The sequence below is a fragment of the Neolamprologus multifasciatus genome, chromosome 23, assembly GCF_963576455.1.
Source record: "Neolamprologus multifasciatus chromosome 23, fNeoMul1.2, whole genome shotgun sequence".
In the NCBI taxonomy this organism is placed as follows: Eukaryota; Metazoa; Chordata; class Actinopteri; order Cichliformes; family Cichlidae; genus Neolamprologus; species Neolamprologus multifasciatus.
This window is the reverse complement of record NC_140460.1, coordinates 1,576,122-1,603,046: the sequence shown is the minus strand read 5'-3', so window position 1 is coordinate 1,603,046 and position 26,925 is coordinate 1,576,122. Positions and strand designations below refer to the sequence as shown.

The following is a 26,925-nucleotide window of genomic DNA, read 5'->3' as shown; positions in this document are numbered from 1 at the left end:
CGCTCGGCTGCTTTCTTTCCGTTCTCCGGGCCGACGGTGATGAATGTGAGACTTAAGATTTTCAGCTGGACTTTGTTTTTAATATATCAAAAGAAAAATACGTGCTGTAGGTGTTTTTATTATTTTGCCTTATTGAAACGCTCTTAGAGCGAGTTAACCCGCAAATTCATTTACCCATTGAGAGCATTTACCACACACTTAGGCCTCTATTCAATTGTGGGGATCCATTTATACCACCAACAGACAGTGGTCATTCAGTTAACAGTGATTGATACTGCTTTCCGCTCTCGCTCTCTGGGTGGGGGGTGGGGGGGTGGGGGGTGACAAGAAAGATGCATGAAGGGAGATTAAGGAAAGAAAGCCAGAGAGAGAAATAAAACAAGTGCAGAAACAGATGCTCGCTGGCTATTTCTCTGATCCTCTCAGTGCTAAAGAGACACAACAGCAGATTGCAGCACCGCACTGTCAAATCTACCCTTAATCCCCGAGCTGTTAACTAATTGTGAAATATAGGCAAATGTGCTTTGTAGTCAGGCAAATATGATCCATATGCAGGCAGCGTGCTCGCACAAGTCGAGCTGGTAAATAAACAATTTGCTGAGAGGCCAGTAAAAAAATAAGATGACTGTAATCCTACAAAAAATTATTTAGTTATTAAATGAAATTTTACTTGCAGTAATTATTACCTAAAAGGCGTCTTCTGCACATTTTCATCTGTACTTAATGTGAAAACAGAAAATGACAGTGAGTCCCAGCAGGCGTCTGCAATGGAAACGTGAGGGTGTGACAGAGGCCTTCTTAGTTTAGCATGTAAGCTAATAATGCACGCACAACATGGAGTAGCGCTGAAGCTGCTTCATAGACTCTGATTTTAAAATTGTTAAAATTCACATTTTGAACACATTTCAACCAAAACAGCAGACAGAACGATCGGCGCCGTCACCTGAGACGCTACCAGGAAATAACACAAAACAGTCACGTGTCGGCTGCGTCGTTAGGTGTAACTGGCACTCACACACATGCAGTTTCTGCTGCATGGATAAAAGCTCACGAGTTACAATGCATCTACTCCCTGTGACTATGGTGTTGGCTAAGCGCAGCATGTATAGAATTATAATGAAATTACAGCACAGTGTACATCCGTATGAAAGTCATTTCTATGCAGCAACGTGCAGCATTTGTTTGAGAGCAGGCCAACGCAACCCAAACGTAAGTGATATCGATTCCTCTGTGTTTTAGCTATTCCTGTAGCATTATAAAAACAAAAAGCAAAGAGTCAGCCTGCTTGGAGTTTGCACGTTTGCATAAAATGCTACAAATTGAGCTGATTTTTATTTAAGCATTGATTGGCTGGGTTATGGGCATTAATGGATAGGGTCTAATAGTACTGGCTTACAAAGATAAAGAGCCACACAGACAGTTAGGATAATTTACACGCCACTTACAGCACTAGTATACAAATAAATCTGTGGAAACTCCACCACTGTTGCTTTTGCGAAGATGACAAACACAAGCACAAATGCCATTATCATCGATCGCGAGGCTTTTATTACAAACTTCCTCAAGGAAACGGTTTTTTTTTTTCCTTCTCAAGCAAAAGGGAATAAATTAACATGCAAAATAGACAGGATTTGTTTTCGGACCGAAAGTCAATCTTGCAGCGTCGAGACAGGACATTTTTCTCCCCGAACAACTTCATCCAGCCTGCAGTGAACAATGATCCGCAGCATGACGGAGTGAGTCTTAAAGAGGAGCTGGAGTCAAACGGAGGCCTCTCAATGACACCCTCAAGGTTGTGAGCTCAATGCTGTTTTAATGTGAAACTGGGACTTTTCCACTCCACAGTCGCTGTTACAGAAATCCGATCGGTTACGGGTAGCCAAATCATGTGTAGCTGTGCTGAAGAAAATCTCGAATGTAACACAGAACCAAGCCTCCGTTTGCCGCCTTAAGTCTTAAACATCAACTTTTTGGTTTCGGTAGTTAATGGTAACGCTTCTTCATCAACGCAAACTACACATCAGAGTGGAGGACACACAAACCTGCACAAACTCGCACGAGCGCAGTCCAAGCCACCACTAAACCAATCTGGTGTTAGTGGAGAGTGTTTCAGCAGCAGGGGGATTTTTGCTTACTGCTGGGTTCCTAACCACGCTGCTGCTGAGAGTGGGTGTGGGGGGGCGTGCTGCAGCATAAAGAAAAGATGGAGGAAGGGCTGTGGCGAGGTAAAGGCTCGCATTAAGAGCGGGCCAAAGCAAGAACATGGTATGGCTTTTACGGGAGAGAGAATGTAAAGGAGAGGCGGTGTGCAGAAGGACGCTATAATTCCTCAACATCCCAGCGACGCTCTTCTGTACTGACGAATAAATAAATACTAAATAAATTGTGCACACTTATCAGCCAAAGAACAAGAAGTTTGGGTTTCTGTTTATAGTCGGGATTAAGGAGGCTTTGGTTGCATGCATGTGTAACAGAGTCATAAATCACATTGTTATAATTACACAAAATGTGTTCAAACCCCCAAACTGCTCCTTTTATACCTGACTTTTAGGACCTCCAAGCCTGTAGTTATGTCCATTATCAGTTAGAGCCCCTCCTCATTCTCTTCTTCTTCTTCTTTGGTGCAACCCTATAAATACAGTGTACCCCTTTTGCCTCTCCCCTTTTCTACAATTCCCCTGTGGGAGAGGTGGGTGTCATTTCTTTCCAACACTGTAAAACACACATATAATGCATATTTAGCCACCCTGATGTTTCTGATTGTGATTTTAGTTCAATTATTGTCATTATTAAGCCTGTTTTTTGTTAGATGTTACAAGTGTGTAGTATGTGTGTATCATAAATGGGTTTTAGGCGCCATAAATGCTAGCATGAACATATACTTCTTGCTAGCTTGGAAGTTGTGGTGGGTTGAGCTAACCCTCTTCCCCACTGTTTGTATTTGGTCGTAGGAGCTGGAGTAAAATTATTTACTTGGAGGCCTTTCTATCTTTTACCTTTTTTATCAGGTATATCGGATTTTGTGTTGTTGTTTTTGTTTTAAATGGTAAATGGCCTGTATTTGTATAGCGCTTTTATTAGTCCCGCCTAGGGACCCCAAAGCGCTTTACACGTCCAGTCATCCACCCATTCCTCTCACATTCACACACTGGTGGAGGCAGCTACAGTTGTAGCCACAGCTGCCCTGGGGCAGACTGACAGAAGCGAGGCTGCCATATCGCGCCATCGGCCCTTCTGGCCAACACCAGTAGGCGGTAGGTGAAGTGTCTTGCCCAAGGACACAACGACCGAGACTGTCCGAGCCGGGGCTCGAACTGGCGACCTTCCGATTACAAGGCGAACTCCCAACTCTTGAGCCACGATCGATGTTTTATCTTATGTCAAATATATTACGTGTAATTATTACATGTAATTAAACTTGGAAGTTGTGGTGGGTTGAGCTAACCCTCTTCCACTGTTTGTATTTGGTCGTAGGAGCTGGAGTAAAATTATTTACTTGGAGGCCTTTCTTTCTTTTACCTTTTTTATCAGGTATGTCGGATTTCGTGTTGTTGTTTTTGTTTTATCTTATGTTAAATATGTTACGTGTAAATGCATACTTTATGTTTAATGTAAAAATAAATGCCAGCCTTTTCTACAATTCCCCTGTGGGAGAGGAGCTGGAGTGGGCAAATTATTTACTTGGAGGCCTTTCTTTCTTTTACCTTTTTTATCAGACACAATGCAGAATCACACCGGTTACACATGCTTGTTATAAATACCTGCTGGCTCACCCTGAAACTACAAAAATCACCCCAGAATCTGCCTCTGAAGACTGTGCAGTAGTTCCCCACAGTTAGGAACAGAGATGGGCAGTAACGCGTTACTTGTAACTTGTTACTTGTAACGTGTTACTGTAATCCGATTACTTTTTTCAAGTAACGAGTAAAGTAAGGGATTACTATTGCAAAAACGGTAATTAGATTACCGTTACTTTCCCGTAGGAACGCTGCGTTACTGCGTTACTAAAACCGTGATTTTTTTGCGAGAATGTCTCATGACAGTGACGTAAGCGCGTGCGACGTTCGTGACAACAGCTGTGTGCAGATCAACAATGGATCATATATCGAGTGCAGAGAGAGTATGAGCGTGCAGCGTTTAAAGCGTGGAAGTACTGACCTTACTTTGAGTTTGATTCCATAAAAAGTGACAAAAACATTAGTGTCCGTTGTGCGTGGGAAGAAAACCCTAAACTTCCAAACAAGCACCGAGTAGCTACGACGTAATGGGAAACTCACAGAGAAACTCGCGGATTCTTCCACTGACCGCTGCACACCTGCACCAGGGTAACCCTCCGCCTACCCCACTCCTGCTTTACAGGTGAAAATAGAGCAACAGGACCGCTAGTCTTTGACTTTATTTATTTTCTGCTGTGTTTTACTTGCATCTATTTGAAAGACTGAGTGTAAACACACAAAAAATATTTTATTTTATTTTATGTGCTGGAATGTGCAGAAAATAGGTTTAAATGTTAACTAATTTCTTCCAGTCAGAGAATGTTGCAGATAATTAAATGTTTGCTTGATGCATAAAGTTAAAAGATTAAAACTAATAAAACAAGTTTTAAAAAGAGACTTTTCCATTTGATTACATTTTGTATGATGATTATGTAGAAAAAGTAGAATTGGGCTGAAAGATCTATCACTTTATCACCTATTCAGGTTGTAAATCGTGTTTTTAACAAGTAACTAAGTAACTAAGTAATTAATTACTTTTGAAAATAAGTAATCAGTAATGTAACGGGATTACTTTTTGGGGGAAGTAATCAGTTATAATAACTATAATCAGTTATGTAATTAGTTACTGATTACTTTTTTCAAGTAACTTGACCAACACTGGTTAGGAATAGCAAGGTTTTGTTTTCCCTGTGAGAATCCATTTGGAGTTTATTTTTCCACATGATCGCCAAATTAGTTAAGGATGGGTCTGGGCCGGCGTGACAGGTGGGTGCAACTCGGCCACTAACTGTATGCTAGGCCTCACCTCAGGTACATGCAAGGCTACACTGCTGTCATGTATGTGGTGTTAGTGTCTTTTTTAATAACATTTGACAAATGACATGGTTTGCTGTGTTGCTATGTGGCTAATTGTACTCACTCACTAGTTTTGCAGCCGTCTCCACACGTCAGCTTCTTGAGAAAGACGCTGAATCTCACAAGTGTTAATTACTTTGCTGTCAAATTAAAGTTGCCCTAAAACATTACTGCAGTATAAATGTGCAAAGTTAGTTTTGTCTCGTATGTTTTGTTGTTGACGCCTGCTTGCATGTAACGTTGTTATATTGTGCATCTTAGTGCAATTTTAAATAACTGCCATTGAATAAGAATCAGGGCAAAGTACTGGTGCTTTAAAGATGTACTGAAGTTCCTAACTGAACGGCCGTGCAGCACTGGGCCTCGGGGGGTATGAGTCTGCGGTTTGAGGAGGGAGGGAGCTGCCGTGTCAGAAGTGAAAAGCTCAGAGGAAAATTGAAGCCCCATAATGGAAGCATAATGGGCTTAGTGTCAGAGTCTCGCAGACGAGCCGGGAGGGAAGCACGACTGCCGTCATTCTCTCTTACCTCAAGCAAGTATAACGGGGTTTAGGAAGCAACGGGGAGACAACGCCGAGACCCAAACAGGCTTTAGAGATACACCAACAGCCTAATGGCTGGATGTGGACAGAATTCATAACGACGAGATGGTCAGCGGTTGTCTCTTTGTGGGATTGTAGAGCATCGTGTCTCGGACTCATGTTGAATACTCAAAAGGCGCTGTCTTAGCTTATGCAGGGTTGCTCCTCAAAATTCATGAGCTGACATGGACACAATTTCATCGAGGAAGATTCTTTGGCCGGAGTCTACAAAAGTGGAAGAGGAAATAAAAACTCTGAGGCCTCTGAGAAAAGCAGGGCTGAACGAGACACGGATGCAGATTTCGAAATCATGTGGAGGGATCTTAATTCGACTCGTGTACAGCACACCTCACTTGCATCAGCACAACAACACCTGTCAAGACGAAAAATCGAATTTGAACCGCGTCCCCTCTAAGCGATGACTACTGATCCTCAGCAGACCATGTAAAGCTGTCACAGATCTGCGAGTGGCTGACATGTTGAGACAGTTATCTAACGCCTTGTGTGTTAGAGCAGATTTCCAGTGCAGCACAGTGGGGCTTTAAGTGCAGGAGGGAGGGGGGAGCTGTGTGTTTGAGAGTAAAGGATTAAGCTTTGTCCCCAAAACGTGCACGACGTCTTCATGAATCTGTAGTTAAGAAGCAGGATCCAGATTTAGTGCATTCTCATCTGCTGCACTGTGTCTGTGTGTGTGTGTCATAGAGCTGAGGACCAGCAAAGCTGATTTGGACTCCGACCATGTGTTGGTTATTTTTGGAGAACGTCCAGATTCCTCCTTATATGACATAATCATGCACAGGCTGCTCTCTATATGCAATATGTTGTGTTTGTGCTCTGTGGACTACGTTTCTGCTGGTCACGTGGGGGGCGTGGTTTAAATGTTTGAATTAAAACAATTGTGTCCATCAGGCCACCGAAACCTAAGGAACCGAACATGTTGTTGGAGGTTAGAAAAGAACAAATACTTTGTGCATGTGTTGAAGTTTAAGCTCCAGTAAATGTCGTCTTAGTAATTATGAATATATAAAACTTTTCCCCCAGATTTGTTTTTGATTATTGATCAGGTTTATTGTAATGAGGCCTGCTTCTACCTTAAACGATGTTACTTTTAAAATGTATTTCACTACAGATTAAAGTCCCAAAATGTATTTTGTAACGTATTCTGAATACTTTGGATTACTTAATATATTATCATGCTTTTTACAACTACATGAATGAACTATTGCTGTGTGATTTATTACTATTACTGAAGGTTACTCTCCATACCAATACCAACTAGATCAGCGGTCTCCAACCTTTTTTGCGTCACGGACCGGTTTATGCCCGACAATATTTTCACGGACCGGCCTTTAAGGTGTCGCGGATAAATACAACAAAATAAAACTAGTACCGGTACCGAAAAAAAGAAAATTTATTCATAACACACGTGAAAAGACCCAGGAAAACCGAGCTAACGATAAAAACGATAACAAAATAACTCTGAAAACCGATAAAAACCCTGAAAACTATACATTTCACACCTGAGCCTCAACTCTCGCGGCCCGGTACCGGTCCAAGGCCCGGGGATTGGGGACCGCTGAACTAGATGTTTAAATCTTAATATAAATGAGTAACAGTAGGTGGACATTAGGTAAGGCTGCACTTTTTGCAGTGATCTCGTATAGAAAACTATTCCGCGCGTATATAAAACAGGTCCGCGGCTCCGAACCGTAGTAAAGGGACCTCTGACTAATACGGTGGGTTCGTGTCGGCTCGTAGCCGAAAACTAGCTTTACTTTGTTGTCTGGGTCAACTTTGCTAGCAGAGACAGAGAGAGTGCAGTGGTTATTATTATATTTACATGCTTCCAGCTCCCGTTTCTGCTCGATGACAGCTCGTACTTTTCCTTTTTCTCCCTCCCTCGCTCACAGACACATAACGGGTATGGCAGTCCATTCTCCCTGCAGCACGGACTACACTGCCCATGATGCTACATTCTTTAGAGCTATACCTGTAGCATTCTGCCTGTTAGCTTAGCACAACAACAACAGGCGCTCTCTCACCCAGGAAACACGCAGAGCGAGAGAGTCACCCTGTAACCATGGCAACCGTAACGCTGCCGCCTGGAACAACAGAACGTAGCTGTCAAACAAAACCCAAACAGTCCTGACCCGCCACAATATGAAACAGGGAAGTACCGCCGTGTAATCCATTTATTTCAACAAAGTAACTGTATTCTAAATACCACCTTTTTAAACGGTAACTGTAACGGAATACAGTTACTCATATTTTGTATTTTAAATACCTAACGGCGGTACATGTATTCCGTTACTCCCCAACACTGCCTATTCTGAACCTTCTTAAACGGTAACTAACGGAAGACAGTTATGTATTTAAAATACAAAATATGAGTAACGCCGGTACATGTATTCCATTACTCCCCATCACTGACCATAGCAATGCGTCCTCCTTGGATTCAAGCAGATCAATGATGTATTTACATAAATAGATTTATCCAAAAATATGAATCTAGGAGTGTAAAAGACAAACATGACCGTGAGACCAATCTGGATCAGGTGATCATCATGTGCAGGTTTCACCAAAATCCGAAAGCTCCGACACCTGTGAAGCAGGCGCAGGCAGACGGCTCACCATTGCACAAGCTCATTGGCAAGACGACAAGACGAGCAGCTCTGCGGACGTCGCTCGTCAGCAGTGTGGGCCACGGCCTCACACATTTATTCAAACATGTACGTGGAGAAAGACTCCCGAGTGGAATCGGGTTACATCGCTCACACGGGGAACTCTACAGTGCTTGTGCTTCTTTTTAAACAGATAACAGGAAGTCAAGGACGCAGATTTGCAGAACACTTTAATGAAACATGTGGAAAGCATTCATTGGTACCTAACAGAATCATGAACAAACCACTAGAACAGACTAAACTGATTAAAAGGCCTGGCTGGTTGCAGTAGGAGTGGGTGATATGTGTGGGGTTCTCTGATGATTTGGACGTTACACCATGAAGATTATAAATATTGTGATATCTTATAGCGTTTATAGATAAGTGAATGGGAATGTCTCTTTTTGCTTGATCTGGTGATGCCGGATAAATACAGATGCTTTAACACACAGATGCACACAATGTCATTTATATATTGCCAATATGCTGTCCAGCTCATTTAATCGCACCATTTCCAGTCAAAGTCTTGTAGCTATACCTTATCAGTTCATAAATCTGTCTTACAGTAACCGTCATATCACCCAACCCTACTGTGCAGATAGTCAATACAGCATATAGAAGACTGAAAATACATGCAGTGCCCTTGTGTATTAAATTGAATGACTAATGTTTACAACCGCAGCTCAAAAAGAGCTAAACCAATGAAATCAAAGTCACCTCAACAATATGGGTGGGGGAGAGGAAAAAAAAAAAAAAAGACAAAATGGAAAACAAACCCTTCTGCAGTCCAGGTCTACAGACTGTTAGGGCTGAAAAGGGGAAAGAAGTCTCTGCAGGGATGAATGAGGGATTATGGGAAGGCCGGGCAAAAGAGGAGCAGGAAGGCGACTAGGAGATTGGAATAACAGGGTGGTGGGATGCAAGGCCGATTCAGCCTTTCGAAGTAGTGTACCCACGCAGGAGAAGGGAGATCGCACGGGAATCAGTGACCTCCTCAGGAAGACAACCTTCCTGGTCTGTGATAGTCGGGTCAGCTCCAGATTTCAGCAGCAGATCCACAATTTCAACAAATTCACACGCCGAAGCTACAAAAACAAAACAAAGTCACATCAGAAACCGAAAGAACATGAAATGTACGATGTTTTAAATAAATATTCCGTCTCCTGAGAACAAATGCATAGAAAACCAATTATCTATCACGTCAGTGTGAGCATCCTTGAGTTTTTACCCCCATGAGGTTCACATGTGTTTAGTGAAAGCTGTTGGATGGATTGCCAAGACGGGCGTTACGGAAACTCGAGTCCTCGTATGAATAAACGAAACACTTTGACAACATGGAGGTAAACAGTTTCATTTGTATCAACTGGTTTTAACCAAGCAGAGTTGATGTGGTTGCGTTTCATTTAGTTTTAAACGGTTAATGAAATAATGAACCACTGTTACGATGTGGCAGGTTAGAGTGAATCCACACTGTGGGGTAATACAGTATGTAAAGTGCTGCAGTTAATGAAAAGCTAATCTGCAGGCCCAGCACTGACACTGGCTTGGACCTGAGCTTCCTTCAAACACTTCATTTCTGCCCCATTGACAATTTGTACCCCACTAAAAGGGTCTTTCCCCTCCCAGCGTAGAGTGGAGAGGGGCGGGGGCGGCGTGCACTTTCTTAACCCAGTTAGAGGGTTCCTTCATTCCCGATCTACCTCTCGCCCCTCTGACACTCCCTCCCGGCGTCTATCGCTCGCTTTTAAAGAGCAGACTCTGCTGTGCCATGTTCGCTGATGTCAGCAGCCGCAGTGATTGACAGCGAGGCCTTTTAACCTCCAGCTCAGAGGTGGCCGGTGGGAGTGTGCACGCACGGGATGCGATGTTACATCGGAATGCATGCGAGTGTGAGAGTGAGCCGGTGTGCATGCTCAAGCTGCAGCTATGAATGAATGTATGAGGTGTGCAAAGCCACAAGAATCACTAATCTTTCCGCTAAAAACGAGTAACAAAGCTTGACTGTTTCCCCCCCCAGCCACACTTGCAGCCCTCCTCTTGTTACTCTAAACAGTATTTTATTTAGCCAGCCTTGTGTGTGCGCGTGCGGCGCGTCTCTCGCCTGGGCCTTGAGCTGTAAAAAGTGGCTGGCCCTCGGGGGAGCCGTAGAGGAGGAGAACAATTTATGGTGAGCAGTAAACCCTCAATTAATCACTTGCCAGCCAGTGTGGCCCTGTGCAAAGAGAGGTGGGAATGAATTTTCATTCTCTGCTATTTGTCTCTTGGAGTTCATCGCTTATGTTTATTAGTCATCTTTTTATGCCCCATCCTCAGGGCTTCTTCTGGTGAGTGCGGGTGTGTGTGTGGATCTCCAGTGGGTAATCCAGCATGCCCACTCCAACGCCACCAAGCACAGGGACAGATGGTGCAGCCACATGCACACAGAGGCTCAGAGGACATGGGAAACGCCCCTCAGGGACATGTGTGTTGGGGCACGAGGGGGTCAGGGGAGTCTAAGGACCACTGCTGATTTCCTCTGGGAGGTCTAGTGATTATTACACACAGACCCACACACACAAACACACACATGCAGGAGCAAAAAGGAAGGAATGACAAACTTTGTGGAAAAACAGCAGAAAATAAGTGAGGAATAGAAAGGATAGAGCGGGAGGAGCAGGACTCAAAGATGATCAATGTGAAACAAAATATAGTCAAAGGAGGCGTGCGCACAAAAAACAAGCTGCTGTAAATAAAGTGAGAGTGTGCACGCAGACAACATGATGTCTGTGCAGAATAAATGTGGAACGAGCCAATTTGAAAAACGGGCACAAAAAGCTTTACAGCAAGGAAAGTGTTCACGATGCTTTCTCACCATAATGCAACGCCGTCTGTCCTTCATCGTCCTGTAAAAAGACAAAAACAAGTGTTTAATTCAAAGCACCTGTGACACAGCAAAAACAAAAGGCTTCATTGAGTGCACATTCAAACAACGGCCACTTAACACAGAAATACTGCCAACATTCGCTGTGAGTAAGTTGTGAGCTGTCACTTTGTCCAAACTTCAGGAGGGAAACTCACCTGATAGAATACAAATTAAATATTTTTGTGGACAAACGGTGCTGTGTTTGTTTGCCTGCACCGAAGGGGAATTATAAGACTATGAGATATTGATTTGAGAAACATGTGACCTGAAAAATCTAAACTTTCAGCTTGCAGGTCGTTTCCAGCTCTGGTTAACCTGAGACCTAAAACTCGGATTAAAGGGGGCCATCACCCCCTTCATCACAGCTGCCCGTCCAGCATCAACCCAAATCCAAACCGATTACTGAAAGGTTGATTCTGGTCATCTGGATGTTTTCAGTGGGCGTCTCAGCTGACAGCAGGTTTCCAAGCTTAGCTGTAATGTTTATGTGACCATTACGAAAACGATGCATCGATACTGGATTTATGGAGTTTGAGTGGAAGAAAGGGAACATTTCTCACGTTTATTTTTATAATTCGCAGACTATTGTGTGGCTTGTTTGAAGTGTTAATTAATAAGTCAAAGCTCATTAAATCAAACTATATGGACAAGAAGCAGGCCGGATCCGTTAACACTGGAGTTTAGGTGTTCTGTCATTTTGCCACAGGTGTATTTAAACAAAAAGCACCTCACCGTGCAGCCTTTAAACATTTGGTTTATTCTAAAGAGCTCGCTGAATTGAAGTGTAGCACCTCCCCTAGCTAGCCGGGGGCTAGGCTCACTAGAGCCGTGAGAACACCGGACTCCCGGCAAATCGTTTTCAAACCCACCGCTGTCTTTCGCTACTCAGGTTAAACATATATAAGTCACTTAGATAACTTAAAAATGTTATTGTTTGGATTTTTTTAGTATTTTATTTGTTCCTGAGTAAATCGGTTTGGCTGAGATTAAAGTTATAGTTTTTACACAGCTGAATAAACGTCAAGCAGACAGCTGATTATCAGAAGTGTGAGATGCTGGAGAATTTACTCCGGTGTCCTGTTATATTTTAGATAGCAAGGAGTTTATTAAACTTCACCGAAACAATCTGCAAATTTCATTAAAATTTAATAAACTATCATCTTGTCTTTATTTTTAGTTAGCACATACCTTAAACACTTAAAGCTGTAAGCTAATGATAGTTATATAAGAGCAGATGCTGCTGGTGCAATAAGCTGCACGTTTTACGTCCAATGGATGATGATCTGATTAGTCGACTAATCGCAAAAATAATCGGTGACTAGTCGACTATCAAAATAATTGTTTGTTGCAGCCCTAAACCACAGCAGCTCAGACACAAAGTGCACAAACAAAAACTATTAGCTAGGAGCTCCGTGACACGTTTCCACACCAAAGCAGCTCCTGCAGGTATAAGTGTAGATGTCCCAGCACCTTTATCCATATTATGGATTTTAACAGGTCAAGTTCTGTTAACACTGGACTTTGGCTACATTTACATACATTTCACCCTTTCATGGCTACTTTGTTACTCAGCCCAAACCAAATAAACCTTTAAAAGATGAGCCAGAAACATGCATTAAATAAATAAATTATATCCATCTCATCTGTAAGCAACTGTGTTTAACCTTTAACATCAAGTGCATCATATCTGATACACGAGTTTGTGACCTGAACATCTGTGTGATGCGAGTGTACGCTCTTTGAACAGATGATCCTTGTGGTCAAAGGGTCAGCGGCAGCGATAGGACATCTCGTATGAAGTGTTAGCCTGAGGACAGCGACGGGGAAAATGCGTCCTTGTGTGTCTGTAGATATAAAAGACAATTCTGACAGGCACCATCACCAGGAGATTCAGTTTTTAAAGTCACTGCTCCAGCCTGCATTTGCACCTCAGTGGTAACAAATGATCAAACTGTTGCCTTAGAACAAGAGCAGCAGTTGAACCAAGTGGAATCATTTCAAATAAGATTCAAATTAAGGCTCTTGTAGCTCACATGTCACTGCAGTCACAAAAGTTCCAAACTATTGGAAAATTATTCATTAGTCTTTCCTGTTTTGTTACCTCCTGTTACACCAAGCCACACCTCCCTCATTTCCTTACTTCACCCATCATCCTCGCCCCCGTTCGTTCCTCTCGTCTCTTCTTCAGACTTAATCCCTCTCCTCTACAATCCCTCATTCCCCTTCCATCCCTTTCCTGTCTGCCTTCTCCTGCTGAAACCAGTGCAGAGTGATCCTATTGTTGTGTTTCTCTCCATCTCTCAGGGGCAGCACTTCAGGGACCTGCTGATTGGATTAGAGCTTTCTATTCCCTCTGGGTGGATCACAGAGAACAGATGCAAATCGCCACCAGCGTGGAAAGCGTGCAGCGGTTAACCCAAGACAACAATGCTGTCTGACTGCGAGTCAAATCACAACCTGTGATGTACTGCAGAAAACGTGTCAGCCTGGAGAAGAGCAGGCAGACCTGTAGCAAAATAGCTGCGTTTATATATGCGCACATGCATCTGACAGCAAGAGGGTCACGTTTTCATCTTAAATAAGAAAATGCTGCAACCAATTTTCCCCTTTAGTTCACAACACAGACAAACAAAGACCGAGCACAGTGGGAGAGCGGCAGATGTTTACAGCCAGGGCCGAGTGAAAGACCACGACGCACAGAAATACAGTTATAATTAAAGTGTAACGGCTTTAAGCTCTAATCTGCCTCCAGCGCTAATCTGCAGTTTGTTGTTCAGCAGCATAAAAGGACGCGTGTGCGCTCGCAAGTGAGAATATGTGACTGATAAAACAGACCAACAAACCTAAGGATACACAGATGAGCACGCCGGCGCACGTGTGCAGCCTACATGCCTCTTGCATGTTCGTGTGAGGGGGTCAGCGGCCTGTCCTCTCAGCGTTCCCTAATGCTCCCGGATTCAGGACGGAGGCTTGATGGAATCACAGGAAATTGGATTGTCTTCCATTTGCTTTGGAAGCAGCCAGGAAGAGACACTCCTTCCCCCCCACAATACCTGCAGCTAGCACGCCCCCCCTCCCACCTCACTCGTGCACCCGAGTTCCCATCCCATTATGAAGGCATGTTGCACGAAACCTCTGCTTTTACATGTCATCCAAAGTTTCCCCTTGCGATGCAGAAACGCTGGGCTGTATGTCAGCAGAGTGCTCAATAAAGCAGCTGCTTGCACAATGGCAGCAGGAGAGATCCAGCGCTGTAGTGCATCACCCTAATGGGGTGGAGCAATACGTTTAGGAGCCGCATGGATAGGGATTGATCTATCAGTACACTTGCAATTTTGGTGAATTTAAGTCACACCAATCTATCATTTCTATCACACAAATGATGTGAAGCAAGATTGATGAGAGGAGGAGTGAATTAAGGAAACAGATGCAGCATGTAGTCATACTTTTAAAAACTATTCCAAAAGTGCTCAAAAGTGGGGAAAGAAGAAGATGTAGATATATTTTATTCTTTCATGTCTATCATAAAGTACCAGCCACTCCTAAAAATATCAGCACACGATTGTCAAAACAACTCAAAGTCAAAAAGGGAACAAATAAAAGTCTGTAGCTCCGTTTATCTGCAGAGGAGACGGTCAAAGAGGTTGAGTTCATTTCTGTAAAACAGTTTAACTCGTTTTCTTCAACGGATGCTGCAAAACATTCAACCAAAGCTAAACTTCACTCCAGGATTAAGAGGAGGGGATCTAGGACATGTCCGAGGTGGAACTGCCGAGTCCCTGCGCCATTTATCTTATATGTAAAAAACACCACAAATAAAACAGCATCTCTAAAATCCTGATGCATATTATTAGCACACAATGCCTTTGGTCACTTGCATAAACCCTCATTAATGTGAGCAGAGTTGGTTTTAAAAGGGAAAACATCTCTGAAGTGGAAACAGCTTAAATTCTTGAGCCAATGCGGACACGTCAGGCTGCTGCTCTTTTAAAGGCCAGAGGACTCGATCTGCCAGCGGAGAGATTGGAGACCATTTCTCCTTCAGCTCTCTCTTCTAATCTCATTTTTCTGCGTCTCAGTAAACTTTCTTTGGGCTTTTCTTCCTCCGTTTCTCCGCCTCCTCCTTTTCTCCCCCTACTGTCCCTGACAGCAACATTAAACAAGTGGGGAAAAATGAAGAAGCAATTATGATTTATGATCAATGCATGCAGCAGCAGCTGCTGACTTTTATAATGACAGTGGTTGGGGAGGGAGATGGAGTGGATGAATGTGTGCGCGTGGGTGTGTGTGTGTGTATTGGTCTCCAGGGTGTGTGTGGGGTAGATGAGGGGTGAATCGATAGGCGGCTGGGATCATTGGTATGCAGATTCCAGCAGATAGCATTATGATGAGCAGGTGCCATCAATCAGAAGAAGAAGCTGATCCTCCTTCAGTGGGTCCATCTAAGACTAGAGCAGCTACTGTGCCACCTAAACCTTGGACTTGTTGGACAACTTAAATGCACAATATATAAATCATATCAACCAGCAGAAAGCCATTTACCAAAACACATAAGCAATCAGCACTCAGTGGGCACTGCGTATCGCTTCTACGCTTCAAGCCAAATCTATTCAAAGACACCGATTCTTTACACAATAAAGGGATTGATGTGCAAAACCTCTGATAAGTAGTCTGCTCCAAAAGCCAAAATGCCATGCAGTACAAAGTTACGCAGATTAACAGCTGAATATATGTATGCTGATATTTATTAGAGGTGGGAATCACCATACATCCCACGATACGATATTATTGCAATTTTTAAAAATATTTTGCGATATTCAGATTCTGTACATAAAGGTAAACTTTATCAATATTCATTTTCTCTAATATCAAAGTCTCACACTCAGTCTTTCTCTCATTTCAGTTTGATTGTTGACAAACTGAACGGTTTGTATTACAGTCTAGTCCAACTTAACTGAATCAACCATCTGGTACAATTATAGCTATTCTGAACTATGCAGTTTATGAAAACTATGCAGCCCCTTCAGCAACTGAAGAATTTGAAAGTAAATTAAAACAAAATATAATTTTACATTAAATAAAAAAGTTTTAAACTTCATTAAAATAAAACATGTCTTAAATTAAAATAAGTAAACTGTCATGTTTATTAAACACATTTGGACAGTGAAGGAATGTCAGGATTCTTGCTCAGAAAAAGGATCAACATGCTCTGAAGTCAGAGCACAAAAACCTTTTTGTAACAAAGTATCGATTTCTGCTGTCCCTGTATCCATACATTATTAGCAAACAAAATATCCCCATGTTACACAGTATCCATTTTCCCCCCCACCCCTAATATTTATACTTTGATTTATCACCAGTTTGTGTTCTATTCACATGAAATTTAACAGATTTGTGACGAATAATGAGCAACAAAAACAGACGAACAGCAGAAACTAGAAGCTAAAACTAGCAATACAAAGATGAGCATCATTGGATCCCTTAAATGTTTTGGTGTCTTCACCTCACATTAAAATATCCATAAATTAAGTGAAACTGAAGACTGTGTGGCTGCTTTTGTTTGCTGCTGATGCTTCTGTGGACGTTTTTCCTGACATGTGCACTGGGAAGGCCCCCAGTTAAAAGGATCTGCAGACCAGGCCCAGCCTTAATTGAATCTGGGTCTCCTCTCTGAGCTGGGAGAGGTAACCTTGCCATTCAGTGTGTGAGCACCGCCGCCCACGGTCAAATTAGCCCCAACACCAAACTCCCTGCCCTTCACACCTTCTGCGAGTGTCCTTCAGCTTCCTGGGTTTCCCCATCTCTACATGTGCTATCACACCAAGCAGCTAAACCTAAAGACATAAAGGGGCCGTAGATATTAAAAGAGTTAGAGGGTTACAGTGTCTGTAGATCTATGTGCAGCTTCAGCATTAAAGAACTTAGTCATTTTCCTTCCTCTCTGCTACAGAGAAAGGCAGTTTCACCAAATCTCCATCTCTTCCACGTCTTCCCCTCCACACTCTCGCCCCTCTTATGTCGCAAAGCTTGCTTGTTCCCATGGGACACCTTAGCCTCCATTAAAGCCATCAGAGAAGGAAGATGGGGTTGAGGCTGAGAATTAACATCGCCAGAGGCCCTCCTGCGGCTCATCGATGATGTTTAAAAAGAAATATATGAAATAAATAAATACATAAAAGAGTGTAATATGAAAATCAATGGGCAAGCAGTGGGGGCTCTGGCCTGGCGTTTGGAGTGAGGGACTCATAAAGCTGAGTACTGCAGGAGACTGATGGAAGGCAAAACACTTACTTTGTTTATTCTCTCTCCTCACCCCATCCCCTCCCCTCGCTGTCTGTATCCAGCTCTCACTCCCTCACTCTCCTCTCCCCCTCTGTCTGCAACAGTCGAGGACAGCTTTAATGCTCCTGACAATTTATGTGGACGGTTAAGAACGATGGAAATCAAATAGTTGAGTGTAGGCAAGGCCCAGTGAGTGGCCAATAAGAAAGAAACAACAGCTGATGATGGCAAAGAGGACCGTTACCTGCTGGAATGGCTCTTTAGGCTCGACCATTACTGTCAAGCAGCTGGCTCTTTTCTGAGTGCTCGTATTATAGATTCATAACGGTGTCGGTGTCTGATAGGCTCTTTTTATCAGCGCACTGCAACAGCTTTGATTTCATCGAGTCCGGCTAATGTGCAGCAAGGACCAAATATGTATCCTATAACACCAGGTTACTGCGTGACTGCTAAGATGACAAGTGCTGTGTGACGGGGAACGATGCCCTGCGTCCTTTACAGAGCCGTGCTGCAACTCAGGCTGGCTTAAAAATGGCTAACATGCTAACAAGTTTAGTTATTTATGGTAAAAGGACATCGTGGATTTAAATGACTTTATGCAAGAAAAGACAACACTTGAGTAACATCCCAGAGTCATATTTATCTCTTCATAATCAGGTCTATAGGGAAGCAGTAATGCATCCACTCATCCAGGGTCAGGCTGTGGGGGCAGCAGCCTAAGCAGCCCAGACCTTCCTTTCCCCAGCCACCTCCCCCAGCTCATTCGGGGAGGGGAAACTGCAGAGGCGTTCCCAGGACAGAGTGTGTCCCGGGTTTACCTCGAGTCCTCCCTGTGTTATGAGCCTGGAACACCTCGCCAACTAGTCCTACTCAGACTCTCCGCCCTCGCTCTAAGACAGAGGCCACAGGCGAGTGTAGGGATGTAGACAGACCAGTAAAGTCTGCTCTGCTTTTACACTCAGCTTTCTTCACTACACCTGACCAGTATGACGCCCATATTGCAGATGCAGCCCCAGTCTGCCCCATCAGATTTTTGGGAAAAAAGATCCCGAGATATTTTAACTCCTCCACTTGGGGCAACAACTTGTCCCCGACCCGGAGTTGGCAATCCAATTCAATTTTATTTATTTATTTATTTATATAGCGCCAAATCACAACAAAAGTCACCTCAAGGCGCTTCATAGATACAGAGAAAAACCCAACAATCATATGACCCCCTATGAGCAGCACTTTGGCGACAGTGGGAAGGAAAAACTCCCTTTTAACAGGAAGAAACCTCCAGCAGAACCAGGCTCAGGGAGGGGCGGGGCCATCTGCTGTGATTGGTTGGGGACCACCCTTTTCCAGCCGAGAACCACGGCAAAAGTGGAAGTCTTTAGCAGATCTGATAAACCTGGGTGCTGGTGTCCCGTTAAGGTCAAGTTCAGTGCATCCAGTCTAAACACACCATCATTGTGCTGCAACCCAAACAGATTTACTCTCATTCTGTCTTAAATCTACCTTCTTGCTTTTTCCTTATTACTCTTCATTGGCTCTTGTATAGTAATAAAAAACTAAGCATTTCCATTTTGTCTTATCCAGCAACTCAAACACTTGGAAGTTCTGCTACACTGGAAATACTTTATAGTCGTGCCCTCGAGCAATCGTGCTGACTGAACTGCGACTTCGCCAAAAACACTCAGTAATGTAAAGACAAATATCGGCAGTATGGCGAACCCTCCAACAGGTCAGTGTTGCATCACATCATCAGACCTCACTAGTGTCCATCTCACATCTTTGTTTACTCTGCCTTCACCTGATTGTGTTATCCATTTTCATTCGATTGATTTTCCCTCCTTGGTGCATTTTCTTAATTATCCTATACATTCTGGAGGAGAGGTTGCACAATTATATGCACAGAAACGCATGCACACGCGCGCACACAATTATGACAAATATTGCTGGATATTTGTTATGACTGGGCTGACTGAGCCATTAGTTATAGGAGGCAGTGCTGGGAAAGGGGAGGGACGCCAACGTGTAATAATACCTCCGCCGTAGAATTTCAATCAGCCCGCCGTGGTGTGTGCGAGCGCATTTGCCGCTTTGATCACACGAGCGGCCGACACCACAGCAGAGGACTCCAGATCCATAAGGAGGTTTATGTTTTTGCTAATTCAGTGGGAGATTTAATATTGATGCAGGTTTAATGTGCTTTAGTGAAAAATGTGCACAGATTGTTCGGTTTGATTCAAATTAATTTTTCAGATGTGCCGCTTGATTTGTGCAGCAGGGAATTGGCACAAACCAAAAATCTCTCTATTGTGAAGAAAAGGCAGTCATGCACTTCTCAGTAAGCTCTGTAATTTTTATTTATGCTCCATTTTAACCTTTTATATTTTTAAATTAATTAAACATGCAGCACATCCACGGCAAGTCGGGATTATTAAACCAAGAAGCAAAACGACTGTTTCCTGGATTTTGCAGATCTTTGTCACCTATAAACTTATTAGAATAAAGTGTAAAAGGCCGATGTTCTGGGGTCCACCTCCTCAAAAGTAAGACTTTGCAGGTTACGTAAAATGCATTCGCTCTTTAAATTCAAAGCGTTTAGATCAGGGACCAAATCCAGGCAACTGGACGGCTTCGGAAAATTATGTTACAGAATTTATGAAGGAAAAATTATTACCTGTAGCTCAGGTGGCAGAGCGGATCAGCCACTAACCAGAAGGTCGGTGGTTCAATCCCAGGCTGCTCCCGTCTGCATGCCAAATATCCTTGGGCAAGATACTAACCCCATGTTGCTCTCCGATGCATCCATCGGAGTGTGAATGCGTATGAATGTTAGATACTTAGCACTTAAGCTTAGAAGTGCTTGTGTGAATGGGTGTGATTGGGTGAATGAATTAGCTGTATAAAGCGCTTTGAGTGCTCGGACAGAGTAGAAAAGCGCTATATAAGAACCAGTCCATTTACCATGAACACTAAAAGATGAGTGATAAATGCAGGAGGTTTTGGGAGGTACAAGGGAGAAAACTAACTGGAATAATCTCGTAACGAACACATCAGTTGCAACTAGTTTTGAAGCCTTCGACCTGTGGATTTACTCCAACGCAGCGCCAACATTTGGCATCGTGTGTGGGTGTGTATAAATAAATAACTGACACATTTTTCTTGCATTATCATTTTCACTTTGACAAAGCTTTAGGTTACTGTCATAACTGAGGATCTCCGAAGCATGAGTGAATATTTGACTACAGGCTATAATGGACCCGAATATCATCTGCATCAGGGCCCTTCACCTGTATGTTAAGACAGGCTTATTAAAGCTGGGTGTGTGGATTAGTTAAGATTACACTGGCTTAAAGATGCACGACATAACTAAACATTTGGTTTTTCCAGTTGGGGCATTTATGAACTGACAGATGAGCAGCGTAGTGTGGCGTGCACCTCTTGAATAAATAGCTTAAGCTAATGTCTACATGCTAATAGCTTTAGATTAGAACAAATGCACAAAGTGCTAATGTGGAAAATCTTCAAAGATTATTTGCAGCTCTTTCCTGATCTACGCAGACATTCGGCAAAGTCGAGGTGTCTCATGGAGACAAATTCACTGTTTGGCCTCAATAAATAAATCAACATCCACCTCAGTTTAAGTCCACCCACTCCACTCACTACAATATCAAATCAATGCATCCTTGGAGAGACCGTGTCATTACAAATCAGCTATACAGACTTGAAGCCACAGCGTGCCCTTTCCAGTTTTTCACGAGCGGCGTGCTCTGCCCAGTTCTTGGAATAAAAAAAAAAAAAAAAAAAGGTAAATAAAATAAAACGTCTCAAAGGCCAAACTTCTCTCACACGAGACGTCTGCAGGGCCCACGTGCAGGCTGCGTGCATGCGACTTGTGTGCACTCCAGCCACCAATTGTAGGCCACCCAGTCAGATATTTATTACTATTGATCTCGCTGGTCCTGGCTGAAGACTTTTGTTCTGCTGGCTCAAGGCTCTGACCTCAATTAAGTTATGAATTTCTATCTGATAGACTGGGAGTGCTTGGGCCCTGCCGTGGCCACGCTACCACGCTGGTTTAATTAGAATTAGCGGTGCTGCGAGTCGCCCTCGCTGCCTCATGGATCATGTTGTTTTAATATAAAGTAGAGGCGGAGGCAGAGAGGGATGGAGTGAAGGGAATGGTGGCATTGGCTGGGTGGGAGGGGAGAGTGATGAGGCGAGGGGGAAAGAGAGGCAGAGGGGCAGGCAAAAAGCAAGTGAAAGAATGCGAGATGCAGTCATGGTGCTTAAAACTTTGGCTGCATTTTTCCTCCCATCACCTAAACTTAATGCTCACTTCCTGTTGTGCATTGAGGGCCTGTTGGGTTCACCTGCATGTCACCTGTCTGTCCTCTTTGTTAAACTAATCCTCCCTGTGTCACCTACGCTCTTAGTAATCCCAGTCTAAGGCCGACATTGTGAAAGTCTACCCCAACCATTCCTGCCAGTCTGAACCTAAGCCGTACCTTAACTCCTCCTCCACGACTGAGTACACCCTTTTTATAAAGGTGTTTCCGTAGCAACCTAAAGGGTTGCTGGGAAGATTAAAGTGTTTGGGATTTCCACCTGAAAAGCAGAAGTTGTCTGTGTGTGGGCGATGAGGCTTAGCCATGGGTTTGAGATTACAGCATCTGGACAGCGAATGACCACGTGGGGCCGTGTGGGACAAATTCCTAAACTTCAAGGTGAACAAAAAAAAATTACCAAAGTCTTGATTGGGAACAATGTAACCGAATATCTGAAACTTGTTTGTCTTGCTTTGATTTATTTTTTCCAGATTAAAACTGAATCAGAGGTAATATTATTGAGTGTTATTATCAGTGTTGTGGTAAAACACTGAATGGTTACTGATGATTTCTGTTAACTTTTTAAAATACAAACAAGTCGGGCTGACTGAAATGTTAGAGCAGCCTGTGCTCAGACTTTCCCTCTGAAGATTTATTTTGACAACGTTTGTGTTTAAACGTGTATTTATACGCAGCAGCTGTAGAAGAACTTTGCTGTCTTTTATTTAGCAAAGTGCGTTATGAACAGTGTTGGTCAAGTTACTTGAAAAAAGTAATCAGTAACTAATTACTGACTACTTCCCCAAAAAAGTAATCACATTACTTTACTGATTACTTATTTTCAAAATTAATTACTTAGTTACTTTTTAAAAAACATGATTTACAATCTGAATAGGTGATAAAGTGATAGATCTTTCAGCCCAATTCTACTTTTTCTGCATAATCATCATACAAAATGTAATCAAATGGAAAAGTCTCTTTTTAAAACTTGTTTTATTAGTTTTAATCTTAACTTTATGCATCAAGCAAACATTTAATTATATGCAACATTCTCTGACTGGAAGAAATTAGTTTAATATTTAAACCTATTTTCTGCACATTCCAGCTCATAAAATAAAATATTTTGTGTGTTTAAACTCAGTCTTTCAAATAGATGCAAGTAAAACACAGCAGAAAATAAATAAAGTCAAAGACTAGCGGTCCTGTTGCTCTATTTTCACCTGTAAAGCAGGAGTGGGGTAGGCGGAGGGTTACCCTGGTGCAGGTGTGCAGCGGTCAGTGGAAGAATCCGCGAGTTTCTCTGTGAGTTTCCCATTACGTCGTAGCTACTCGGTGCTTGCTCGGAAGTTTAGGGGTTTTTTTCGCTGTAAAAAGAAGTTTTCTTCCCACGCACAACGGACACTAATGTTTTTGTCACTTTTTATGGAATCAAACTCAAAGTAAGGTCAGTACTTCCACGCTTTAAACGCTGCACGCTCATACTCTCTCTGCACTCGATATATGATCCATTGTTGATCTGCACACAGCTGTTGTCACGAACGTCGCACTCGCTTACGTCACTGTCATGAGACATTCTCGCAAAAAAAAAAATCACGGTTTTAGTAACGCAGTAACGCAGCGTTCCTACGGGAAAGTAACGGTAATCTAATTACCGTTTTTGCAATAGTAATCCCTTACTTTACTCGTTACTTGAAAAAAGTAATCTGATTACAGTAACGCGTTACTGAATTTTGTCAAAAGAGACTATTTTAACACCTACAACTGGCAAGTATCAATTTTAGAACCAAGATCACGTAGGACTATTTTCCCTTTCCCCCCCATGGAGTAAGAAAGTCAAATCCGTTGGCATACAATCAAATCTGCAAATGAAATAAAATATTTTATTAAGGGACAAGACTGTTGACTATGGAGACTTTCTGGTGTTGACGAGTTCTTTGACTAATCTTTGAGCAGACTTTGGTTGACCAAAAGAGGGAACTGCAATCGACGAACTCATGGCTACGTTTGCTTTTTATTTATTTATTTTACATTTAGAGACCAATGCACCGGGCGGGACATCTCTGAACCACTAATCCACAAAGGGTTAAGTCGGCAGACTCGCCACTAGCTTCCCAGATTGGTAATATGTTCTTTAATTGCCAAAAAATGATTGATTCCAGTTTTTATCAAAGCATAATTCAGGCATTTGTAATACTAATATATTTAACCTCCTAGGACCTGGCGTCCACATATGTGGACCTCACATTTTGGGTTGTCTAGAACAAAATACTAAATTTTGCTCTACAAGGGCCTGATATCCACTTAGGACATCATACTGCCACTGTTCTGTCGAAATTTAAAGCGAATGTCCTCATATGTGATCTCATTTTCCTCCGAAACAAAAATCAAACACACAGATTTACTCTGATTCTTTGTGGTTGTTTTTACATCCATCAGGTCCCAAACAGTCCAAATACAAAGAGAAATTAAAAATGCTGCCATGAAAGACTTCTGAGGTTAAACAAATTTACAATGAATTTTCTCCTGTTTGGCTCAATTTATCCCACTGTTGGGATGTAATGAAAGTCCTAAACTGCGATTTGCTAAATACTTAATTACCACCTTAGTATTTATATTAAAGTCTTAATTTCTCCTATTAAAATGCATTTGTCTCACTTGCTCTGGGTGTATTAGTCGAGGGATGCTGTGGAGGAGGAGCAGGTTTACTGCACCATAACCAGAGCCTGATCTACAGCTAGCAGGTGGCACATCTGTGTATTCAAACACACACAGCTACCTATTGTGGTGCCTCCCTGCCTTGATCCTGGATTAACTATCAAACGAGCCCTTAATGCAGGTTACCAGGGTTTGGGAACAATTCACTAAAACAATCAGTTGATTAATTTCAAACGATTTTCCCTCTTCTGCCAAGCAAATGATAATACTTTTGTTTTTAACTCCGAGCCCCCCTCCCCTTTTTTAATCAACAAATTAAGCATAAATCATGTTTGATCTTTATTTACTGGTTGCTCGGCAGTTGGTAGAGGTTGAGAAAGATTACTGGGCGCACTAATAGGCTACAAACAACCCAAACATGCCTCCGTTGGCCCTCGTGAACAACCTCACATTTTTGTATTTAAAAACACCCAAAACAAAAAAAAGTAACCATTAAAACTACTTGTTACATTTTTCATATCACCTCAGTGCAACAAAAATAATTCCCTCACTTTCTCCCCTCCTGAGTAAACCCCACAAACGACTAACAAAAGCATGTTCCAGCATGTTCTAATGGGAGGCATATTATTCTGTAAGCTTCACAAAGTGAGATAATTTGGCATTGCAACACAGTGGCATGATTTAGCCGACTATATTTTTCTCCGAGCCACCTCTTTGCCACCTCGTAAATTTGCTTCCAGCAGCTCTGACACTGAGGTCCAGTTTCTTAATATTCAGCCTCCTGCACAGACTGTCGGACGTGCTGCAGCACCTGAGAGACGAACAGGTGGAACAATCCCGGTGGCCTGAATACATGAATTCAGGAGAGTTTGTGATTGTGCCGAGATACAACATCCCGCCTCTGAAATATGTTTGTTTCTATACCCATGTTTCCACAAAGTCGATTTTAAAGACTGAATGTGATCACTTTGAGTGATTCTGTTTGATTCAGGAGGAAGAAAGAAACAAATAAAACATGAAATAAATTCAGTGTACTCAAATTTAGCCGATCCATTAGGACGACCTGGGCAGAGATTGAGGTTTCCCCATTTTGACAGCTGAAGCGTCTTATTTTAAAGATGGATGCATGACTGTTTTATTTACAAAAAACAAAAGACAAGCTTCCATCTATGCATCAATCCTCTTCTGCTGTCATTATCCTGATATGCAGTAAATCATCAGTGAAGTGTTTTGCAGTTATCCTGCTGTTAAGTCTTTTATGAGCCATTTGACACAAATCTACCGCCTCCCCGCGAGCATTCGAAACAAAAGAGCCACGCATGACCACAAAAGAGAAAGTCATTTGTGAAATGTCCTGATTATGTGGGTTGTGCAACGTAAAACAATTTGCCTGATTACTTCCAATTGATTCGTCCTTACAGTTAAAACCTCAGCGCGGGCTGTTGCGCTGCACTGTGTCATGCCGCCGTGCAGGGAACGGGAGTAATTTCTCCGATGTGCAGCTGAGCCAGCTTACCGAAGCTAAAGCCTCCTGGATGCTACTAAACCTCAGGGAGCCTAAACACTAGGCTAGCTACCAGCTAACTCAGTCTGCTAAAACCCTGAGGGATTTGTCTGTGGCACAAAGTGAATTAAAGGTGACCTTCTGAAAAGGATGGAGGGAAAAAGAAAGCGGGGAGTGGGGATGCAGGAGATGTCACCGTTTTCTTTTAGTTTACTTGTCCATGTACAAACGAGTAGCCACATAATGTCAAATTCTCTACATGATGACCACATGTTGTGTACAAGTCGACATAGAAATGCATTCGATCTGAGGTCATCCTGCAGTTTCTGCAGAGCTGTTTGCTTACCAAGCTTTATTATTGTTAATAACTCAGAGGTTTCATTTCTAATGTTAAAACGACTCCTGTGATGATGATGATGGCGGCATGAAGACTATAGTCACATCACATAGTAACTGTGGTGATGTTTAGGCAGCTTTTGACTTTGAAGGAGATTTTTACTATCAAAACACTTTCTTTAGAATATATAAAGAAGGAAAAGTGTTGCTCACCTGAATGTTGATTTCTGCTTTGAGCTGTAGTAATAAAGACACCATCTCCTTGTGGCCTCTGTCACAGGCCCAGTGCAGGAGAGCCCGGCCCTGCAAAAACAAGAAATAATTGGTGTACGATGACATCAAAGACATGCAGGGATGACCAAACTTCCAAAGCCAAGATAGAATAGAATAGCCTTTATTGTCATTGTACAAAGTACAACGAAATTGGAGTGCCACTCCCTTGGTGCAAAAAGCAAAATAAATATAAATGTAAAATATAAAAAGTACAATAAAACAACTGTAGTGCTCAGACAATAAATAAGTACAATATATACAGGATAGCAGCATAATATAATGATAGTATGAATAGCAGCATAGTATAGTGACAATGGCAAGTATGGTTAAGCAGGTTTAATT

The 26,925-nt window shown here is 42.6% G+C and overlaps 1 protein-coding gene across 1 annotated transcript in view; it reads right to left on the bottom strand.

Annotated features, from left to right (window-relative positions):
- Nucleotides 1-8,486: 8,486 nt before the first annotated feature.
- The window catches only part of acbd6 (acyl-CoA binding domain containing 6), a 33,442-nt gene continuing 15,003 nt past the window's right edge, over nucleotides 8,487-26,925 (bottom strand). Inside the window, exons 6-8 of the mRNA XM_085151541.1 lie at nucleotides 26,524-26,613; nucleotides 11,164-11,194; nucleotides 8,487-9,397 (exon numbers count right to left, since the gene is read on the bottom strand). Coding sequence (XP_085007667.1) covers nucleotides 9,243-9,397; nucleotides 11,164-11,194; nucleotides 26,524-26,613 — 276 coding nt within the window. The 3' untranslated portion in view covers nucleotides 8,487-9,242. The remainder of the gene's footprint in view (nucleotides 9,398-11,163; nucleotides 11,195-26,523; nucleotides 26,614-26,925) is intronic.